The 18692-nt window shown below is 47.2% G+C and overlaps 1 protein-coding gene across 4 annotated transcripts in view; it reads left to right on the top strand.

The window, feature by feature from the left end:
* PLCD4 (phospholipase C delta 4) overlaps nt 1-18692 on the top strand; it is a 28040-nt gene that overhangs the window by 8417 nt on the left and 931 nt on the right. For 3 of the 4 annotated variants that reach the window (XM_064372982.1, XM_064372983.1, XM_064372985.1), the window contains exons 4-14: nt 869-1097; nt 2964-3093; nt 4131-4362; nt 9418-9619; nt 11778-11922; nt 12740-12892; nt 14097-14276; nt 15820-15976; nt 16332-16448; nt 16687-16859; nt 18270-18405. In XM_064372982.1, coding sequence (XP_064229052.1) covers nt 869-1097; nt 2964-3093; nt 4131-4362; nt 9418-9619; nt 11778-11922; nt 12740-12892; nt 14097-14276; nt 15820-15976; nt 16332-16448; nt 16687-16859; nt 18270-18405 — 1854 coding nt within the window. The remainder of the gene's footprint in view (nt 1-868; nt 1098-2963; nt 3094-4130; nt 4363-9417; nt 9620-11777; nt 11923-12739; nt 12893-14096; nt 14277-15819; nt 15977-16331; nt 16449-16686; nt 16860-18269; nt 18406-18692) is intronic. The other variant, XM_064372984.1, reaches the window with a different exon arrangement.

The following is an 18692-nucleotide window of genomic DNA, read 5'->3' as shown; positions in this document are numbered from 1 at the left end:
CCAGCCTGGCCATCATGGTGAAACCCCGTCTCTACTAAAAATACAAAAATTAGCCAGGCGTGGTGGCGGGCACCTGTAGTCTGAGCTACTCAGAAGGCTGAGGCAGGAGACTCACTTGAACCCAGGAGGCAGAGGTTGCAGTGAGCCGAGATTGTGCCATTGCATTCCAGCTCGGGTGACAAGAGGGAAATTCTGTCTCAAAAAACAAAACGTAAAAAATCATAACAGTGTGCACTTATTGACCAAACTCTTTATGATAACAGGACATAATTTAATCACAGGACACATCTAAGAGAGTCTGTTTTAGAGACATAATTAAATTGCTCACAATCCATACCACCCCCAGCTGAGGTAAGGGGGTGAAAGAATTTCTCTGGTTCCCTCGTAGACATCTGGGAAGAGGAAGCTCTCAAACCTGGAATGGGAGAACTGGACTTGGGCATATAATGCTTTAGTAGAACTGCTTCTGCCTTTCAAATGTGTTTCCATTTGTCATCCACACCAGTCCTCCTGTGATCACCATTGGGGCTGCCTATGGAAGGGGACTATCCATTATTTCAGATGAGGACACTGAGGAGTTAAGTCATTTTGGTTTGTGTCATACTGCCAGCTTGTGGCTGGAAGCCTTGTCTTGCCACTTCCAGCACAGGCTCTTTGCTGTGCTGCCTTTGAAAACATCAGTAATTCATGTGGACTCCTGAATCCCTGGGGCATCTCTCTGTACTAATGCTTTTTGGGATTCAGCCTGCAGAGGCTGGGGTTTCTTTCTATGGTGTTAGGGAGAAGGGCGTGCTGGTCTTTCACCCTTAGCCCCTGCTATTTGCTCGACTCCCTTCCTCAATACCTTCACCTGCTTCTTCTCTGGCAGTCTCAATCTCTGATGTGGATACAATACGTAACGGGCATGATTCTGAGTTGCTGCGTAGCCTGGCAGAGGAGCTCCCCCTGGAGCAGGGCTTCACCGTTGTCTTCCACGGCCGTGGCTCCAACCTGGACCTGGTGGCCAACAGTGTTGAGGAGGCCCAGATATGGATGCGAGGGCTCCAGCTGTTGGTGGATCTTGTTACCAGCATGGACCATCAGGAGCGCCTGGACCAGTATCGGCAGGATGGAGTCAGGGTGGGGGGTGGGGGATCACTCTATCCCTGAAGGAGCCAGATGCAATAGATCTAGGAAAGGTGAGAAGGGGTGCAGGACTAGGGAGGCCCAAGGGTCTAGATGATATGGGCAGAGACAGCTCAGGCCAATGTGAGACTGAGACTACTGAGGGAGGAATGGAGGCCAGGGATGACAAAGCCAGGCATGAATCAGGACTCCCAGGATTGGAGGAAGAGACAGTGAGAGGCAGAGGCGCAAACAAGATGCTGCTCCTAAGAGCTGCACAGAAGATCCCAGTGACATTAAATAGCATATAGGTGGGAAACAACCCCTTAGAAGGCTCAGTGATACAGACTCACTTCAAGTGTCTGAGATTGTATGCCATTTCATTCATTTATTCATTCATTCATCATCTATTAAGCAGAATATATTAGGCACTATGCCAGACTACAGGGGTACAGTGATTAAGGAGACTCATATATTGCTTCAATTAGTGAAGATGATGGAATTGTGTAAATATTTTTTTTGGCTGGGCACAGTGGCTCACACCTGTAATCCCAGCACTTTGGGAGGCCAAGGCAGGCAGATCACTTGAGATCAGGAGTTTGAAACCAGCCTGGCCAACATGGTGAAACCCCATCTCTACTAAAAAAAATACCAAAATTAGCTGGGCGCGGTAGCTCACACCTGCAATCCCAGCACTTTGGGAGGCCAAGGCGGGCAGATCACGAGGTCAGGAGTTCAAGACCAGCCTGGCCAACATAGTGAAACCCCATCTCTACTGAAAATACAAAAATTAGTCTGGCGTGGTGGCACGTGCCTGTAGTCCCAGCTTCTCGGGAGGCTGAGGCAAGAGAATTGCTTGAACTCAGGAGGTGGAGGTTGCAGTGAGCCAAGATCGCACCACTGCACTCCAGCTTGGGCAACAGAGTGAGACTTCGTCTCAAAAAAACAGACAAACAAAACCCAAATTAGCTGGATGTGGTGGTGCACACCTGTAATCCCAGCTACTTGGGAGGCTGAGGCAGGAGAATTGCTTAAACCTGGGAGGCAGAGGTTGCAGTGAGCTGAGATCCTGCCACTTCACTCTAGCCTGGAGAACAGAGTGAGAATCCATTTCAAAAACAAAATAATAATAATACATATATTTTTAAATAGAGACAGGGTCTTACAATATTGCAAAGACTGGTCTCGAACTCCTGGGCTCAAACGATCCTCCTTAGCCTCCCAAAGTGCTGAGATTATAGGCATGAGCCTCTGTGCCTAGCCTGTGTAAATAATTTAAGTGCTGTAGAAGTATTATGGTACTTAGATTACTACAGATATTCAAAGGATTTTTTTTTTTTTTGGACAGAATCTCACTCCATCACCCAGGCTGGAATGCAGTGGCGCAATCTCTGCTCCATGCAACCTCTGCCTCCCTGGTTCAAGCAATTCTCATGTCTCAGCCTCCCTAGTAGCTGGGACTACAGGTGTGTGCTACCATACCCAGCTAATTTTTTGTATTTTTAGTAGGGATGGGATTTCGCCATGTTGGCCAGGCTGGTCTTGAAACTCCTGATCTCAGGTGATCCACCCACCTTGGCCTCCCACAGTGCTGGGTTTTCAGGCATGAGCCATCGCGCCTGGCCAGAATATGGATTTCTTTCTGCAGGCAACAGGGAGGTCCCTGCAAGTGCTTGGGTCATGCAGTGACAAGATAGACTGGTGCTCTGGAGAGATTATTCTAGAAGCTGTGTGGAGAATGGATTGGCATTGGGGAGAGACTGGCAGGAAAGACGGGAGAGATATCAGTGGATGAACGTGCACACACAACTGCACACACAAACACATATATTAGTGCTTTTGCCTTGACTCAGACCTGGATGGCTGAGTGACTGGTTTCAGCGTGGAGACAAAAATCAGGATGGTAAGATGACTTTCCAAGAAGTTCAGCGGTTACTGCACCTAATGAATGTGGAAATGGACCAAGAATATGCCTTCAGTCTTTTTCAGGTGAGTCGGCAGGGAAGAATTTCCAGCAGCCAACGAGGCCACATTTTCATTGGGCCAGAAGTCCTCGGACCCCAGTCTGAAACACTCAATTGTTAAATCTCTGCTCTGTGCCCTGAGTACTAGGCTCAATGCCCTATGCTCAATGGGAAGTGTAGGGGGTCATTCTTGCCTTTCAGTCTTGTTGAAAAGTCATAACTCTATGAAAGGTAAATAACAATGTTATTATGTTGGACCTCAAGGATCTCTCTGTCCATGGCCAGAATTTCACAGGTGCTTAGAACAATGGAAAACCCCAGCTGGAATGTGAGTAAATAGGAGGAGGGATATTCTGACCTTTTAGGGGCCTTTGGGAGATTTAACTATTTCTAGTTGAAAATTTTCTCTAGTAGCAAATGGTATGGCTAAAATTTTGCCTCTTACTTAGGAAGTGATTTATGCTATGAATACTAAATGTTAGGAGTTCCGTGGGAGTTTTATGGAAACATGTTTGGATCTATCTGCCTGTAAGATTGCTCTTACAGTGCAAGTCAAGATCATATTTCCAGCCAGGCATGGTGGCTCACGCCTGTAATCCCAGCACTTTGGGAGGCCAAGGCAGGTGGATCACAAGGGCAGGAGATTGGGACAATCCTGGCCAACATGGTAAAACCCTGTCTCTACTAAAAATACAAAAATTAGCTGGGCACAGTGGCATGTGCCTGTAGTCCCAGCTACTCGGTAGGCTGAGGCAGGAGAATCGCTTGAACTTGGGAGGCGGAGGTTGCAGTGAGCCGAGATCACGCCACTGCACTCCAGCCTGGCGACAGAGCAAGACTTTGTCTAAGAAAAAAAAAAAAGATTGTAACATTTTCCATTCTCGGAGATGTGCTTATTTCACATTGCATGCCTATATCAAAACATCTAATTTACCGTATAAATATATACACCTACTATGTATCCATAAAAATTAAAAACATTTATTTTTAAATTAAAAGAAAAAGGTCATAACATTTCCCATTAAAAGGTTCATTCACTCTCCCCTAAACCCTCTCTTGCAGGAAGCAGACACATCCCAGTCTGGGACTCTGGAAGGAGAAGAATTTGTACAGTTCTATAAGGCATTGACTAAACGTGCTGAGGTGCAGGAACTATTTGAAAGTTTTTCAGCTGATGGGCAGAAGCTGACTCTGCTGGAATTTTTGGATTTCCTCCGAGAGGAGCAGAAGGAAAGAGACTGCACCTCTGACCTTGCTCTGGAACTCATTGACCGCTATGAACCTTCAGACAGTGGTAAGAGGAATCAGGTGGGGAGGCACCAGATGTAGGGGTTGGAGAGGAGCATGATTACAAGGTCCAGAGACAAGCAGTCATCTGCTTAACTGAGAGAAAGTTGAGAAGGTTGAGTCTACCTCTATCCTGACCCCTGCCCAATCATCTCATTTAACCACGCCTCCTAAAGGAGAGCAGGCATTCCCTGTTCAGACAAGACGGGTTTCCTCTGAGGTGCTAGATCTCTCAGGAGGAAGAAGATTCCATGACTCCCCACTCCTTCACTATGCTCACATTTCATACCCTTGACTTTCAAGTTCTCCCTGATACCAGCGTTGCCCTCAGTGGAAATGGAAACCCTTGATCCTCTTGCTTTGGCCTCTTCTCTAGTGTAAATGATTCCTTTTCCTCTGGTTCGTTCATGGTTCCTGTTTGCTATTCCTTTAAATGTTGGCTCTCTGCCCCTTCCTGGGTTGTCTTCAATTCTCAAAGGGGTTCTTGAGTCTCTAAGCCCCTGAGCCAGAAAGCCAGTTAGTCCCTGGCTGGAAGAATGATAAGAAGGCCAGTTATTTAGCTTTTAACAAGTGCAGCTGAAATATACGCTCTTGGTCTTCAAAGCTTCTTCCTTTTGCCTCTTCTGTAGACTCATTTCCTGCCCTCCATTCCCCTCAGGGTGTGAGAAATTTACATCAATAATAAATTATTTACAAGGAACTTTCACATTCCTCATTTCATTTAGTTCTCAGTACAACCTTGTAAATCAACAGTAATCTTTTTTTTTTTTCTTTTTTGAGATGGAGTCTTGCTTTGTTGCCCAGGCTGGTGTGCAGTGATGCGATCTCCGCTCACTTCAACCTCCGACTACCAGGTTCAAGTGATTCTCCTGCCTCAGCCTCTCGAGTAGTTGGGATTACAGACGCCCACCACCACGCCCAGCAAATTTTTTGTATTTTTAGTAGAGACAGGGTTTCACTGTGTTGGTCAGGCTGGTCTTGAATTCCTGACCTCACAATCCACCTGCCTTGGCCTCCCAAAGTGCTGGGAATACAGGCGGGAGCCACTGTGCCTGGCCAACGATAATCTGTATTGGCCCTTTACTGCGTATCCCATAATACACTAATATCTCTACGTACATTTTCTTTTTTTTTTTTTGAGATGGAGTTTCGCTCTTGTTACCCAGGCTGGAGTGCAATGGCGCGATCTTGGCTCACCGCAACCTCTACCTCCTGGGTTCAGGCAATTCTCCTGCCTCAGCCTCCTGAGTAGCTGGGATTACAGGCACGCGCCACCATGCCCAGCTAATTTTTTGTATTAGTAGAGACAGGGTTTCACCGTGTTGACCAGGATGGTCTCGATCTCTTGACCTCGTGATCCACCCGCCTCGGCCTCCCAAAGTGCTGGGATTATAGGCGTGAGCCACCGCACCCGGCTCTACGTACATTTTCTAATGCAATGATCTGTTGAAATAGGTCCTGTTATTAAGTCAGTTGTATAAAAGAGGAAAACTTAAGTTTAGAAAGATTCAATGACTTGCTCAAAGCCAACAGCTAATGAGAGAGGAACTGAGATTCAAATCCAAGTCATCTGAGTCTTAGCTGGTACCTCTCTTTAGAATAAGGATAAGAGATGGAACAAATGAGAGCTGGACAAATGATCCAGGTTTTCTGGGTCTAAACTCTTACTCCCTTTCATTCATTCATTCACCATTCATTCATTCATTCATTCACTACTTCAGTGAATGCTTATTGAGTTCCTATAATGTATCAGGACCTATGCTAGGCACCAGAGATACATTAGTGCCTAGATCAAGCAAGGACACTGCCCTCATGAAACTTAGAGTCAAACAGAAAACGTAAGAGTCAGTTATTTCAGATTTGTTTGGGTGTTCAGAATAGAGCAGAAGTTGTAGGTTGAGTGCGATGACTCACATCTGTAATCCTAGCATTTTGGGAGGCCGAGGCAGGTGGATCACCTCAGGTCAGGAGTTTGAGAACAGCCTGGCCAACGGGGTGAAACCTCATCTCTACTAAAAACACAAAAAATCAGCCGGGTATGGTAGCAGGTGCCTGTAATCCCAGTTACTCAGGAGGCTGAGACAGGAGAATTGCTTGAACCCGGGAGGCAGAGATTGCAGTAAACCAAGATTGCACCACTGCACTCCAGCCTGGGTGACAGAGCAAGACTGTCTCAAAACAACAAGAAAGAAAGAGAAAGAAAGAAAGGAAGGAAGGAAGGAAGGAAAGAAAAGAAAGGAAGAGGCCGGGTGCAGTGGCTCATGCCTGTAATCCCAACACTTTGGGAGGCCGAGGTGGGCGGATCATGAGGTCAGGAGATCAAGACCATCCTGGCCAACATGGTGAAACCCCGTCTCTACTAAAAAAAATACAAAAATTAGCCGGGCATGGTGGCACGCGCCTGTGGTCCCAGCTACTCAGGAGGCTGAGGCGGAAGAATCGCTTGAACCCAGGAGGCGGAGGTTGCAGTGAGCCAAGATTGCACCACTGCACTCCAGCCTGGTAACAGAGCAAGACTCCGTCTCAAAAAAAGAAAGAAAGAAGGAAGGAAGGTAGGAAGGAAGGAAAGAAAGAAAAAGAAAGAAAGAAAGAGAGAGAAATAGGATCTTCTGTTCCCAGTGCAGAATCCAGTAAACATCAGTTACATTTCTTTCAACCTCCACCCCTCTTAGTGTTTCCTTCCCTTGCACTTGACAATCAGATACTATACTCTGGGCGCAGAGTGTAGTATCAGTCACAAAACCTCGGACTCAAGTCTCCACTGTGCTTCTTATTAACTGCATAACCATGGGCAAGTCACTTTAAGCTAACTAACTCAGTTTCCTCGTTTGTAAAATAATTGATGATCAAATGAAATAATGCACATGAAAAGTATCTGGCAACTGTAAATTTATCTGAGTGATTTGAGTCGTTACAGTCAACAAGGAAACTTCCTGGCCGGGCACAGTGACTCTTATCTGTAATCCCAGCATTTTGGGAGGCTGAGGTGGGCAGATCACTTGAGGTCAGGAGTTCGAGACCAGCCTGGCCAACATGGTGAAACTCTGTCTCTACTAAAAATACAAAAATTAGCTGGGCATGGTGGTGGGCATCTGTAATTTGAGCTCCTCAAGAGGCTGAGGCAGGAGAATCGCTTGAACCAGGAGACAGAGGTTGCAGTGAGTGAAAATTGAGCCACAGCACTCCAGCCTGGGTGACAGAGCAAGACTCCATCTCAAAAACAAACAAACAAAAAGAATGAAATTTCCACTAGGTATGGTAGCTCATGCCTGTAATATCAGCACTTTGGGAGGCTGAGACAGGAGTACAGCTTGAATCCAGGAGTTCAAGACCAGCCTGGGCAACATAGTGAGACCGCCGTATCTAAAAAAAAAATTAACCAGGTGTGGTGGTGCATTCCTGCAGACCCAGCTAATTGAGAGGCTGAGGTGAGAGGATTGCTTGAGCCCGGAGGTCAGAGCTTCAGTGAGTTGTGATCGTGCCACTGCATTCAGCCTGGGTGACAGAGCGAGACTCTGTCTCAAAAAAAAAAAAAAAAGAAAGAAAGAAACTTCCTGCCCAACTTCCTGTCATTCTTCACCATCTCCAGGTCTTGTGAAATCTGGAGCAAGGAAGCTGGGCATGAGAGTGAGGTTGTTTCACCTAACAGGTGAGCGTCCTTGTAGCAACATTATTCTCAGTGAAACCGCACAGTCCGGTGGTGCAGGGCATGGCTCTGACACCTGGCTGCCTGGGTTCAAATCCCAGCTTCTACACTTACTAATTACGAGACCTGGAACAACTTACCTAACCTCTCACGGCAAATTATATTACATCTACTTCATCATGTTAGGGAGAACATTAGTGAGATGCTGCATGTAATGCCCTGGGCGTAGAGTGAGTGCTTGATAACTATTAGTCGCTATTGCTGTATAAAACCCATACTGAGATGAGTGAGAGCTATGGAGAGTAACAGGGCCAGTTCCTCAACGGAAGTGTAGTCTAAGAGAATGTTGAAAAATGTGCCTCAGAACATCATACAGGAACAAAGAGAGTAAGAAGAAACCCTCAGGCCATAATTAGTCACAGGTATACAGCCCAAGGAAGAAAATACAGGTAGCTTGGCCATGTCACTAAGTCTTTGACTTCGATTCTCTGGGCCTCAGTTTCCCCATCTATAAAATTAGTCCTTCGGGGCCACACAGTGCCTCATGCCTGTAATCTCAGCACTCTGGGAGGCCGATCACGAGGCAGATCACGAGGTTAGGAGTTTGAGACCAGCCTGACCAACATGGTGAAACCCCAGCTCTAAAAAAATATAAATAAACAAAATTAGACAAAATTAGCCGAGTGTGGTGGCACATGCCTGTAATCTCAGCTACTCAGGAGGCTGAGACGGGAGAACTGCTTGAAACTGAGAAGCGGAGGTTGCAGTGAGCCGAGATCATACTATTGCACTCCAGCCTGGGCAACAATGGCGAAAGTCCATCTCAAAAAAAAAAATTAGCCTTTTGGATGTTGTCCATTATAGTAACTGGGAGCTCCATTTGGCTATTTAAATTTAAATTAATTAAAATCTAATAAAATTTAAAATTCAGTTCCTCAGTTACACAAACCACATTTCAGGTGCTCAGTAGCCACATGTGGCTAAAGGCTACTATATATGACACTGCAGAATAAAACATTTTTCTCCTTAGTACTGTAGCATAAAAAAAGACCCCCAAAAAGTTTTTAAAAAGACATTTATTTCAGCTGGGTGTGGTGGCTCACGCCTGTAATCCAAGCACTTTGGAGGCCAAGGTGGGCAGATCACCTGAGGTCAAGATCGGCCTGACCAACATGGTGAAACCCAATCTTTATAAATATAAATATATATATTTATATTTATATATATATATAAATGATATATATATAAATGGGAATGATTGAAATGATACACACTAGGTGGGGCAGGTTTGAGATCTAAAGGCTGGGAATGGGTGCCATCTGAAAGGCAGGACTCTGGATGGAGTGGCATGAAGGATGGGCTGGGATGTTCCCATTCAGAGCTTCTCACTCTAGTGTTCCCTTATCCACACTCCAGGCAAACTGCGGCATGTGCTGAGCATGGATGGCTTCCTCAGCTACCTCTGCTCTAAAGATGGAGACATCTTCAACCCAGCCTGCCTCCCCATCTATCAGGATATGACTCAACCCCTGAACCACTACTTCATCTGCTCCTCTCACAACACCTACCTAGTGGGGGACCAGCTTTGTGGCCAGAGCAGCGTCGAGGGATACATACGGTGCAGTGGTGGTAGAGAAGGGGTCCAACTCATGAGAGGGACCACGTAGGAAAGTGAGGGGAGCTGTCAGTGTCTAACAGATTGGGACAGTGTTGTGGGGGTTTAGAGGCTGAGGAGCCCTGGATACCTGGGACACTTGGAGGAGATATTGAAGACTGGTGGGAGAATGGTAATGAAACCCTATGGGTAAATGGAACTTCTCTTTCACAAGCTATGAAACTCTGGAACTCAGAGGCCCTGACAGACTTATATTGAACAAATAAATAAATTGTTAAATGGAAGGCAATAGAGAATAGGAGTTTAAAATGTAAGTTCTGGAGTGAGACCATCTGAAGTCAGATCCTAGCTCCCTCACTTGGTACTCTGGAGCTATATTTTTTTAATTTTTTTTTTTTTTTGAGACGGAGTTTCGTTCGTTACCCAGGCTGGAGTGCAATGGCGCGATCTCGGCTCACCGCAACCTCCGCCTCCTGGGTTCGGGCAATTCTCCTGCCTCAGCCTCCTGAGTAGCTGGGATTACAGGCACGCGCCACCATGCCCAGCTAATTTTTTGTAGTTTTACTAGAGACGGGGTTTCACCATGTTGACCAGGATGGTCTCGATCTCTCGACCTCGTGATCCACCCGCCTTGGCCTCCCAAAGTGCTGGGATTACAGGCGTGAGCCACCGCGCCCGGCTATTTTTTTTAATTTTTTGAGACCAAGTCTTGCTATGTTTTCTGGGATGGAGTGCAGTGGCGCAATCTTGGCTCACTGCAACCTCTGCCTCCCGGGTTCAAGCGATTCTCCTGCCTCAGCCTCCCTAGTAGCTGGGACTACAGGCTCCCACCAACACACCCAGCTAATTTTTTATATTTTTAGTAGAGACAAGGTTTCACTGTGTTAGCCAAGATAGTCTTGATCTCTTGACCTCATGATCCGCCCACCTCCACCTCCCAAAGTGCTGGGATTACATGCATGAGTCACCGTGCCCAGCCTCTGGGGCTAAGTATTTAACCTCTAATAGGAAGTTCCATCCCTATTTCTCCATCTATGGAATGGGATAGTCACAGTGCCTATTCTGTCTGGGTTGTTGTGAAGAGATAATCCATATGTCAATAGCTAATGAACAGTAGCTGCTTTTATTGTGACTAATCATGGATTAGATTGAATAGTCAAGATATCTTTGTATTGTCAGCAACTGAACTAGTAGCTTCAAGGGACACAAAGATGAGTGGAACATATAGTTTCCACCTTAGGAAGTTTAGCTGAGAAATTAAGGTGTAAATTTACTGAGAGTTTGAATAACCAAGGTGTTGTATAGGAATCGGACATGGTGGCTTATGCCTGTAATTCCAGCATTTTGGAAGGCTGAGGTGGGGAGATTGCTTGAGCCCAGGAGTTCAAGATCACGCTGGGCAACATAGTGAGACTCGGCTCTACAAAGAATACAAAAATTAGCCAGGCGTGGTGATGTGTGCCTGTAGTCCCAGCTACTTGGGAGGCTGAGGTGGGAGGATTGCTTGAGCCTGGGAGGTCAAGGCTGCAGTGAGCCATGATCGCACCACTGCACTCTAGCCTGGGTGACAGATTAAGACCCTGTCTCAGCCAGGCATGGTGGCTCACTCCTGTAATCCCAGCACTTTGGGAGGCCAAGGCAGGCGGATTGCCTGAGCTTAGGAGTTCAAGACCAGCCTGGGCAACATAGTGAAACTCTGTCTCTACTAAGACACAAAAAAATTAGCCAGGTGTGGTGGTGTGTGCCTGTAGTCCCAGCTACTTAGGAGACTAAGGCAAGAGAATCGCTTGAGCCTGGGAGGTGGAGGTTGCAGTAAGCCGAGATTGCGCCACTGCACTCCAGCCTAGGCAACAGAGCAAGACTCTGTCTCAAATAAATATATAAGTAAATAAGTAAAACCAGAACACCAGAAGCATCATGAGGCAATGTGTGATGGGTTGCTATGGAAGGACTGTGAGTCGGGTGGGCTGAAGTATGGGTGGAGATCAGCGTGAGCTTGCAGCAGTGTCTCCGTGGACAGAGAAGGCTCTATGCAGATGTAGCTTGAAGGGGTCTGGATGGGTAAGTGCTGGTGAGCACTGTTCTCTCTAGAGTGGGGAGAGAGTCCCTAGGTAGATCAGATATTGACCTCTCCTATTTCTGGGGTGGGGGATTCTTTCAGGGCCCTGAAGCGGGGGTGCCGCTGCGTGGAGGTGGATGTTTGGGATGGACCTAATGGGGAACCTGTCGTTTACCACGGACACACCCTGACCTCCCGCATCCTGTTCAAAGATGTCGTGGCCACAGTAGCACAGTATGCTTTCCAGGTAGTAGCCCCAGGATGGGGACACCGGTGAGGCCAGAAGGATTGAGGGAAGAGCGACCAGCTCTGGGTCTGGGGAGGGTGGAGGAGTGCAGGGGAAGGTCCATCAAAAGAGGATTTAACTGTAACTCGTCAGCCAAATATTAAAGGCTGATTATGAATAAGCTCTGGACATGTTACTAATAATTAGTAGTTATGGAGGTAATTACTTATGGTTAGAAACTATTACTTCTAACAAGTTCTATCACTCTTCTGGAACAGGGTGGATAGGAGACACGGAGATAGTGGTGAGTAGGGCTGAAGAACAGGAATCTGGAGAATGAAAGCATGAGAGTGTAATGTGAACACATAACCAGGGAATGTGGCCTGGCCTTCCCACTTAGAGCCTGAAAACTCACAGGTCCCAGAGGGGCCTGGGTCAGACTGAGCACAGGCATGAGATCTGGGATCCCAAGATGTGAAAATGTCTTTAGATGTGGACAGTGTCCCGGGTGTGGGTGTCAGACCCAGCAAGATCTCACTGAATCCTGTGATGGAGTTTGAGTTTAGCGATCAGGGTACCCATTTGAGTCAGTAAGTAGGGAGGCCTAGGAAGCAGGCACTTAGAGAAGTAGGTTGCAGCGTTTTAGAACTCTGAATCTGGGCCGGGTGTGGTGGCTCACGCCTGTAATCCAAGCACTTTGGAGGCCAAGGTGGGTAGATCACATGAGGTTGGGAGTTCAAGACCAGCCTGACCAACATGGTGAAGCCCTGTCTTTAAAAAAAAAAAAAAAAAAAAAAAAAAGAACTCTGAATCCACCATTCCCTCCCCTCACCACCAGACATCAGACTACCCAGTCATCTTGTCCCTGGAGACCCACTGCAGCTGGGAGCAGCAGCAGACCATGGCCCGCCATCTGACTGAGATCCTGGGGGAGCAGCTGCTGAGCACCACCTTGGATGGGCTGCTACCCACTCAGCTTCCCTCACCTGAGGTAGGGACACTGTTCCTCCAGCCCAGGCTCTGCTGTGGCTTCTGTATTCCTCCACCTGGGCTCCTTCCTCTATGCCCCTCTGTTCCCTTCTTTCTATCCTCGGATGGCCCATCTTGCTCTTTAATGTCCTTCAATCCTTGGAGACAACTTTAACTTTAAAAAAATCTAATTGAACACAGAATTGAATTTATAGTTCTCTATGTTTTAAATCAACAATTTACGTTATTTATTTTCTCAATGGAAGATCTTGATTTTTTTCCTGGTAGCTCATAGTTGTGGACTCTACAAACAATATAAAGGGAAATCTCCCCTCCCGTCATAATCCCAACCTCTCCCATAACAACCAGTTATCAATAATTTTTTTTTTTTTTGAGATGGAGTTTCACTCTTGTCACCTAGGTTGGAGTGCAATGGCGCAATCTCAGCTCACTGCAACCTCCACCTCCCGGGTTCAAGCGACTCTCCTATCTCAGCCTCCCGAGTAGCTGGGATCATAGGCATGCACCACCACACCTGGCTAATTTTTGTATTTTAGTAGATATGAGGTTTCATCATGTTAGCCAGGCTGGTCTTGAACCCTTGACCTCAGGTGATCCACCCTCCTTGGCCTCCCAAGGTGCTGGGATGACAGGAACCTCCGTCTCTCGGGTTCAAGTGATTCTCCTGCCTCATCCTCTGGAGTAGCTGGGATTAGAGGCACATACCACCATGCCCGGCTAGTTTTTGTATGTTTAGTAGAGATGAGTTTTCACCATGTTGGTCAGGGTGGTCTTGAACTCCTGACCTTGTGATCTGCCCACCTCGGCCTCCCAAAGTGCTGGGATTACAAGTGTGAGCCACTGCGCCCAGCCTCAAGTCATCTTTCTAAAGGCTTTCCCACAATAAGATTATTCAAAAAGATTCTCTATTTTCTTCTCATATTCTTAGGTTCTTTATACTGACATGTAAATCTCTCATCTATAAGTAGCGTGTCAAATGTGTGGTAGGAGACCATATATATTATTTTCCATATGGATAGAGATGTTAAAAGTTTGCTTAACAATATGGGAATTCCAATTGTATTTATCAATGAGTTGATCTCTTCCCTTGGGAACTGTGACCACTCACTCACTTCCTCTGCCTGTGAGAACAATGAGACCAGCATAATTCCCAGGAGGACCCCAAAGCAGACAGGTAGACAGGCCCCTTCATTTTTGTCCCCTAGGAGCTTCGGAGGAAGATCCTGGTGAAGGGGAAGAAGTTAACATTTGAGGAAGACCTGGAGTATGAGGAAGAGGAACCAGAACCTGAGCTGGAGGGCGAACAGGAGTCAGAATTGGCGCTGGAGTCCCAGTTTGAGCCTGAGCCCCAGGAGCAGAACCTTCAGAGTAAGGACAAAAAGAAGGTAAGCCAGGAGTGGTCTTTCTGCTGTGGCATTTAGTCAATTTGCACAAGCTGAGGGCTTGTTCGTGAAGAGATTAGAGCCAGGCAAGGTGCAGGGCCAAGGAGCAATGACCCTTCCTCCTAATGAAGGAGATGTAAGAATGCATACATGGCATCACTGTATATTCTATATTGCCATATACAGGTATATTGCAGTGGCTTTCCAACTTTTTTGGGCCATAAATCTTTTTTTAATGAAATCTTATACAAAATAGATACATGCAGAACTATCCTAATTGAAGCACCCACTTGGTTCTCTCCTGGGTGTCCCAGTGACTCCTGAGGCATTTTTGTACTTCTCGTTCTTTTTTTTCTGAGATGGGAGTCTCACTCTGTCACCCAGGCTGGAGTGCAGTGGCGCAATCTCGGCTCACTGCAACCTCTAGCCCCCAGGTTCAAGCGATTCTCCTGCCTCAGCCTCCCGAGTAGCTGGGATTACAGGCGTCTGTCACCATGCCAGGCTAATTTTTTTTTTTTTTTTTGTATTTTTAGTAGACACGGGGTTTCACCATCTTGGCCAGGCTGGTCTTGACCTCCTGACCTTGTGATCCACCCACCTCAGACTCCCAAAGTGCTGGGATTACAGGCATGAGCCACTGCGTCCGGCCCCTTCTTGTTCTTCTTAAAGGCCAGTTTAAAAACCAGGGATGAGGGTGTGTGTGTTTGTGTGTGTAACTATTGGGCATAGTTAGAGAAAGCTTCTTGGAAAGGGTGAGTGTTAAGAAGGGCCAGCAGTAGCCAGAGGAGCAGGAAGGAGAGTGCTTTGAGGTGGGGAAGGTGAAGGCTCTGAGAAGGCTGTGCTAGGTGGTCCATCTCCCTATGGGGAAGGGAGGCAGAGGAGAAGGGATGCCATTGGTGGGGCCTCCAAGATCCCTGTTTGAAGTCTGCCTTTCTCTCTCTTGTGCACTTGGGTGGCTCACTCAGCTGACTGACACCTAGCTTATCCTGTTCCTTCTGGGGCTGTGGTGTCTAACCTGCTGCCATGTCCAGGGATGGAAATGGGAATTCAGGAGACAAATCCAAAGATATTACTCTGGGACCCTCACGTCCTTCCAGGTGTGACTTCCATGACCACTTGCATACCTTGACATATCTGTCTGGATTCATGTACATTTTGACCAAAGATTGTTGTTCCTTTGTTTTAAAAGAGGGAGGGAGAATGATGCCTCTCTTTAAAAGTAATAATAAATTTAAAACCTGTTACCCAGGATATACCATAGAGCAAACACAAGTCCAGAGGCTGACACTGATCCCAGCAGTACATGCAGACTGCCTTTATTCCCATTCCCACCCCCAGGTTGTGACGTGCCCGCTGTTTTGTCCATCTATCTGTTGTCAGATTACGGCCCAGGCTACTATTTCCAAGCCTGAGTCCCTTCTCTTGTCCCAGCAGGTGAGGCAGGAGTGGGGAGGCAGTGGGCAGAGGCTTAGGTTGGATGGCTATTAGCTTCTTCTCTCAGACTGCTGAGGGTTCAATTTCATCTTCTTTTCCATTTTATCTCCAGAAATCCAAGCTCATCTTGTGTCCAGCTCTCTCTTCCCTGGTTACCTACTTGAAGTCTGTCTCATTCCGCAGCTTCACACATTCAAAAGAGCACTACCACTTCTACGAGATATCATCTTTCTCCGAAACCAAGGCCAAGCGCCTCATCAAGGAGGCTGGTCAGGACCAAAATGGAGGATGGGGAGGGAAGTGGGATGGATAGGTTCAGGCCTGAGAAACTGGCAGGTAAGTCTCAAGAAAAAAAGACAGGGTAGCTAAGGAGAGATGAAGGACTTCAGAAACTCCTCAGAGCAGGCAAGGGCAGAGGAGTTATGAATGGTGGCTCAAGGCTCTAGGGGGAGGAAGGCTGGGGAAGATGGTCTGGATGGAACAGAGTAGAGAGGCACACTGAAACTTTCTGGAGCCAGCTTCAGTTACTGGAGAGAAGAGTGAAGTAGGTAGGCAGTGTTCTTGGGACCAGGGAAGTGGGAAATTCCACCCCACTTCCATTTCCCTCTCTATACCCTTTTAAAGGCAATGAGTTTGTGCAGCACAATGCTTGGCAGTTAAGCCGTGTGTATCCCAGCGGCCTGAGGACAGACTCTTCCAACTACAACCCCCAAGAACTCTGGAATGCAGGCTGCCAGATGGGTGAGCAGGCCAGCAGGAACTGGGAAGAGGGAGTGGAGGAGGAGCAGGTGGGAAATAAGTTCTCTAGTGACGGTAGGGTTGGGGAATGCTCAAGAAAATTGCTAGGCTGAGAAATGCTTTCAGTGGAGGTATTACTAGCGGGCACCTTATACCCAATACCCCCATCTTCTGAACTCCTTGAAAGAGGGGCTAGAAGGCCTCCATGGTGAATCTTGCTCTTTTTTCCTGGGGCCCTCAGTGGCCATGAATATGCAAACTGCAGGGCTTGAAATGGACATCTGTGATGGGCATTTCCGCCAGAATGGTGGCTGTGGCTATGTGCTGAAGCCAGACTTCCTGCGTGATGCCCAGAGTTCCTTTGACCCTGAGAGGCCCATCAGCCCTTTCAAGGCCCAGACTCTATTAATCCAGGTACAGTGGAAAGAAACTGTTGGGAAGAAACTGAGATAACTGGGATAGAAGTGGGGGAAGAGGTGGCTAGGCCTGACAGGAATGTAGAGGCTGGATAGCCTGTTAACAGTGCCTAGCTTCAAACCACAACTTCCTAATTTGGTAGTGTTGGGCAAGTTCCTTAACCTCTCCATACCTCAGTCTGCTCACCTGGAAAATGAGGGTAACACTACCACCTACTTTATAGGGTTATAAGAATATAGCAGTTAATATAAAGTCCTTGCAACTCCAGGTACATAGAAAGTGCTATAAAAAAGGCTCTGGCTAGGAGCGAGAGCTTACACCTGTAATCCTAGCACATTGGAGGCCGAGGCGGGAGGACTGCTTGAGTCCAGGAGTTTGAGACCAGCTTGGGCAACAGTGAGACCCTTGTCTCTACCAAAAATTTAAAAATTAGCCTGACATGGTGGCATATGACTATAGTCTTGGCTACTCAGGAGGCTAAGGCTGGAGGGTCACTTGAGCCAAGGAGTTGCAGGTTGCCGTGAGCTATGACCACCCCACTGTATTTCAGCTTGGGCAAGAAGACAGAGTTTCATTCTGTCACCCAGGCTGGAGTGCAGTGGCGTGATCTTGGCTCACTGCAACCTCTGCCTCCCGGGTTCAAGCAATTCTCCTGCCTCAACTTCCTGAGTAGCTGGGATTACAGGCATGCGCCACCATGCCCAGCTAATTTTTGTATTTTTAGTAGAGACGAGGCTTCACCATGTTGGTCAGGCTGGTCTTAAACTCCTGATCTCATGATCCACCTGCCTCGGCCTCCCAAAGTGCTGGGATTACAGGTGTGAGCCACTGTGCCTGGCCTGTGACCATGTCTTTCTGGAGAAAAAATAAATAAAAAAGAGGCTGCTATCATTAGCATACCTACTTTCAAACTGTTAAATTTCTACCTGGATGCATTTTTAACATTTATTCATTTATTAATTCATTGATTCTGAGACAGTCTCGCTCTGCTGCCTAGGCTAGAGTGCAGTTGCATAACCTTGGCTCACTGCAACCTCCACCTCCTGGGTTCAAATGATCCTCCCATCTGAGCCTTCTGAGTAGCTGGGACTACAGGTGCCTGCCACCATGCCTGGCTAATTTTTGTATTTTTAGTGAAGATAGGGTCTCACCATGTTGGCCAGGCTGGTCTTGAACTCCTGGTTTCAAGTGATTCACCCACCTCGGCCTCCCAAAATGATGGGATTACAGGCGTGAGCCACTGTGCCTGGCCCTTGGATGCATTTCAAATTGCAGATAGAGTACTAGAAGAAACCCATGGAGGTTGTTTTACAAACCAAAAAGCTTCCCCTCTCCTGGGGTTGGGGGTAGGGTGGGGTGGGGCTGGGCTGAGCAGGAACTGGTGAGGTTCCAGAGCCCTGTTTACAGGTGATCAGTGGTCAGCAACTCCCCAAAGTGGACAAGACCAAAGAGGGGTCCATTGTGGATCCACTGGTGAGAGTGCAGATCTTTGGTGTCCGTCTAGACACAGCACGACAGGAGACCAACTATGTGGACAACAATGGTGAGAAATTGGCAGTGCTGGGGAGGTGGGGGTGGGAGCATGGTTAGTTTTCCTTCTAGTCTGCCTTCCATTAAGTATAGTCTGTTATTGCATGGCCTCACATGGGAGGCAGTGTGGAACAGTGCAAAGAATCCTGGCCCTTCACTTAAAAGCTCCAGTGACCTGGGCAAATTACTTGCTTACTCTTAGCGTTTTTCCTCGCCTGTAAAATGCTGATTGCCATCTAGATTAAACAAGAACACAGGGAAAGTAACCCAGTCAAGAAGATTGTCATGTCTTTTTCTTCA

This window comes from Aotus nancymaae, unplaced genomic scaffold, assembly GCF_030222135.1.
Source record: "Aotus nancymaae isolate 86718 unplaced genomic scaffold, 86718_ANA_hifiasm-v0.15.2.pri h1tg000008l, whole genome shotgun sequence".
NCBI lineage: Eukaryota > Metazoa > Chordata > Mammalia > Primates > Aotidae > Aotus > Aotus nancymaae.
Note: the sequence above shows the minus strand (reverse complement) of the source record. Positions and strands in the feature narration are given on the sequence as shown.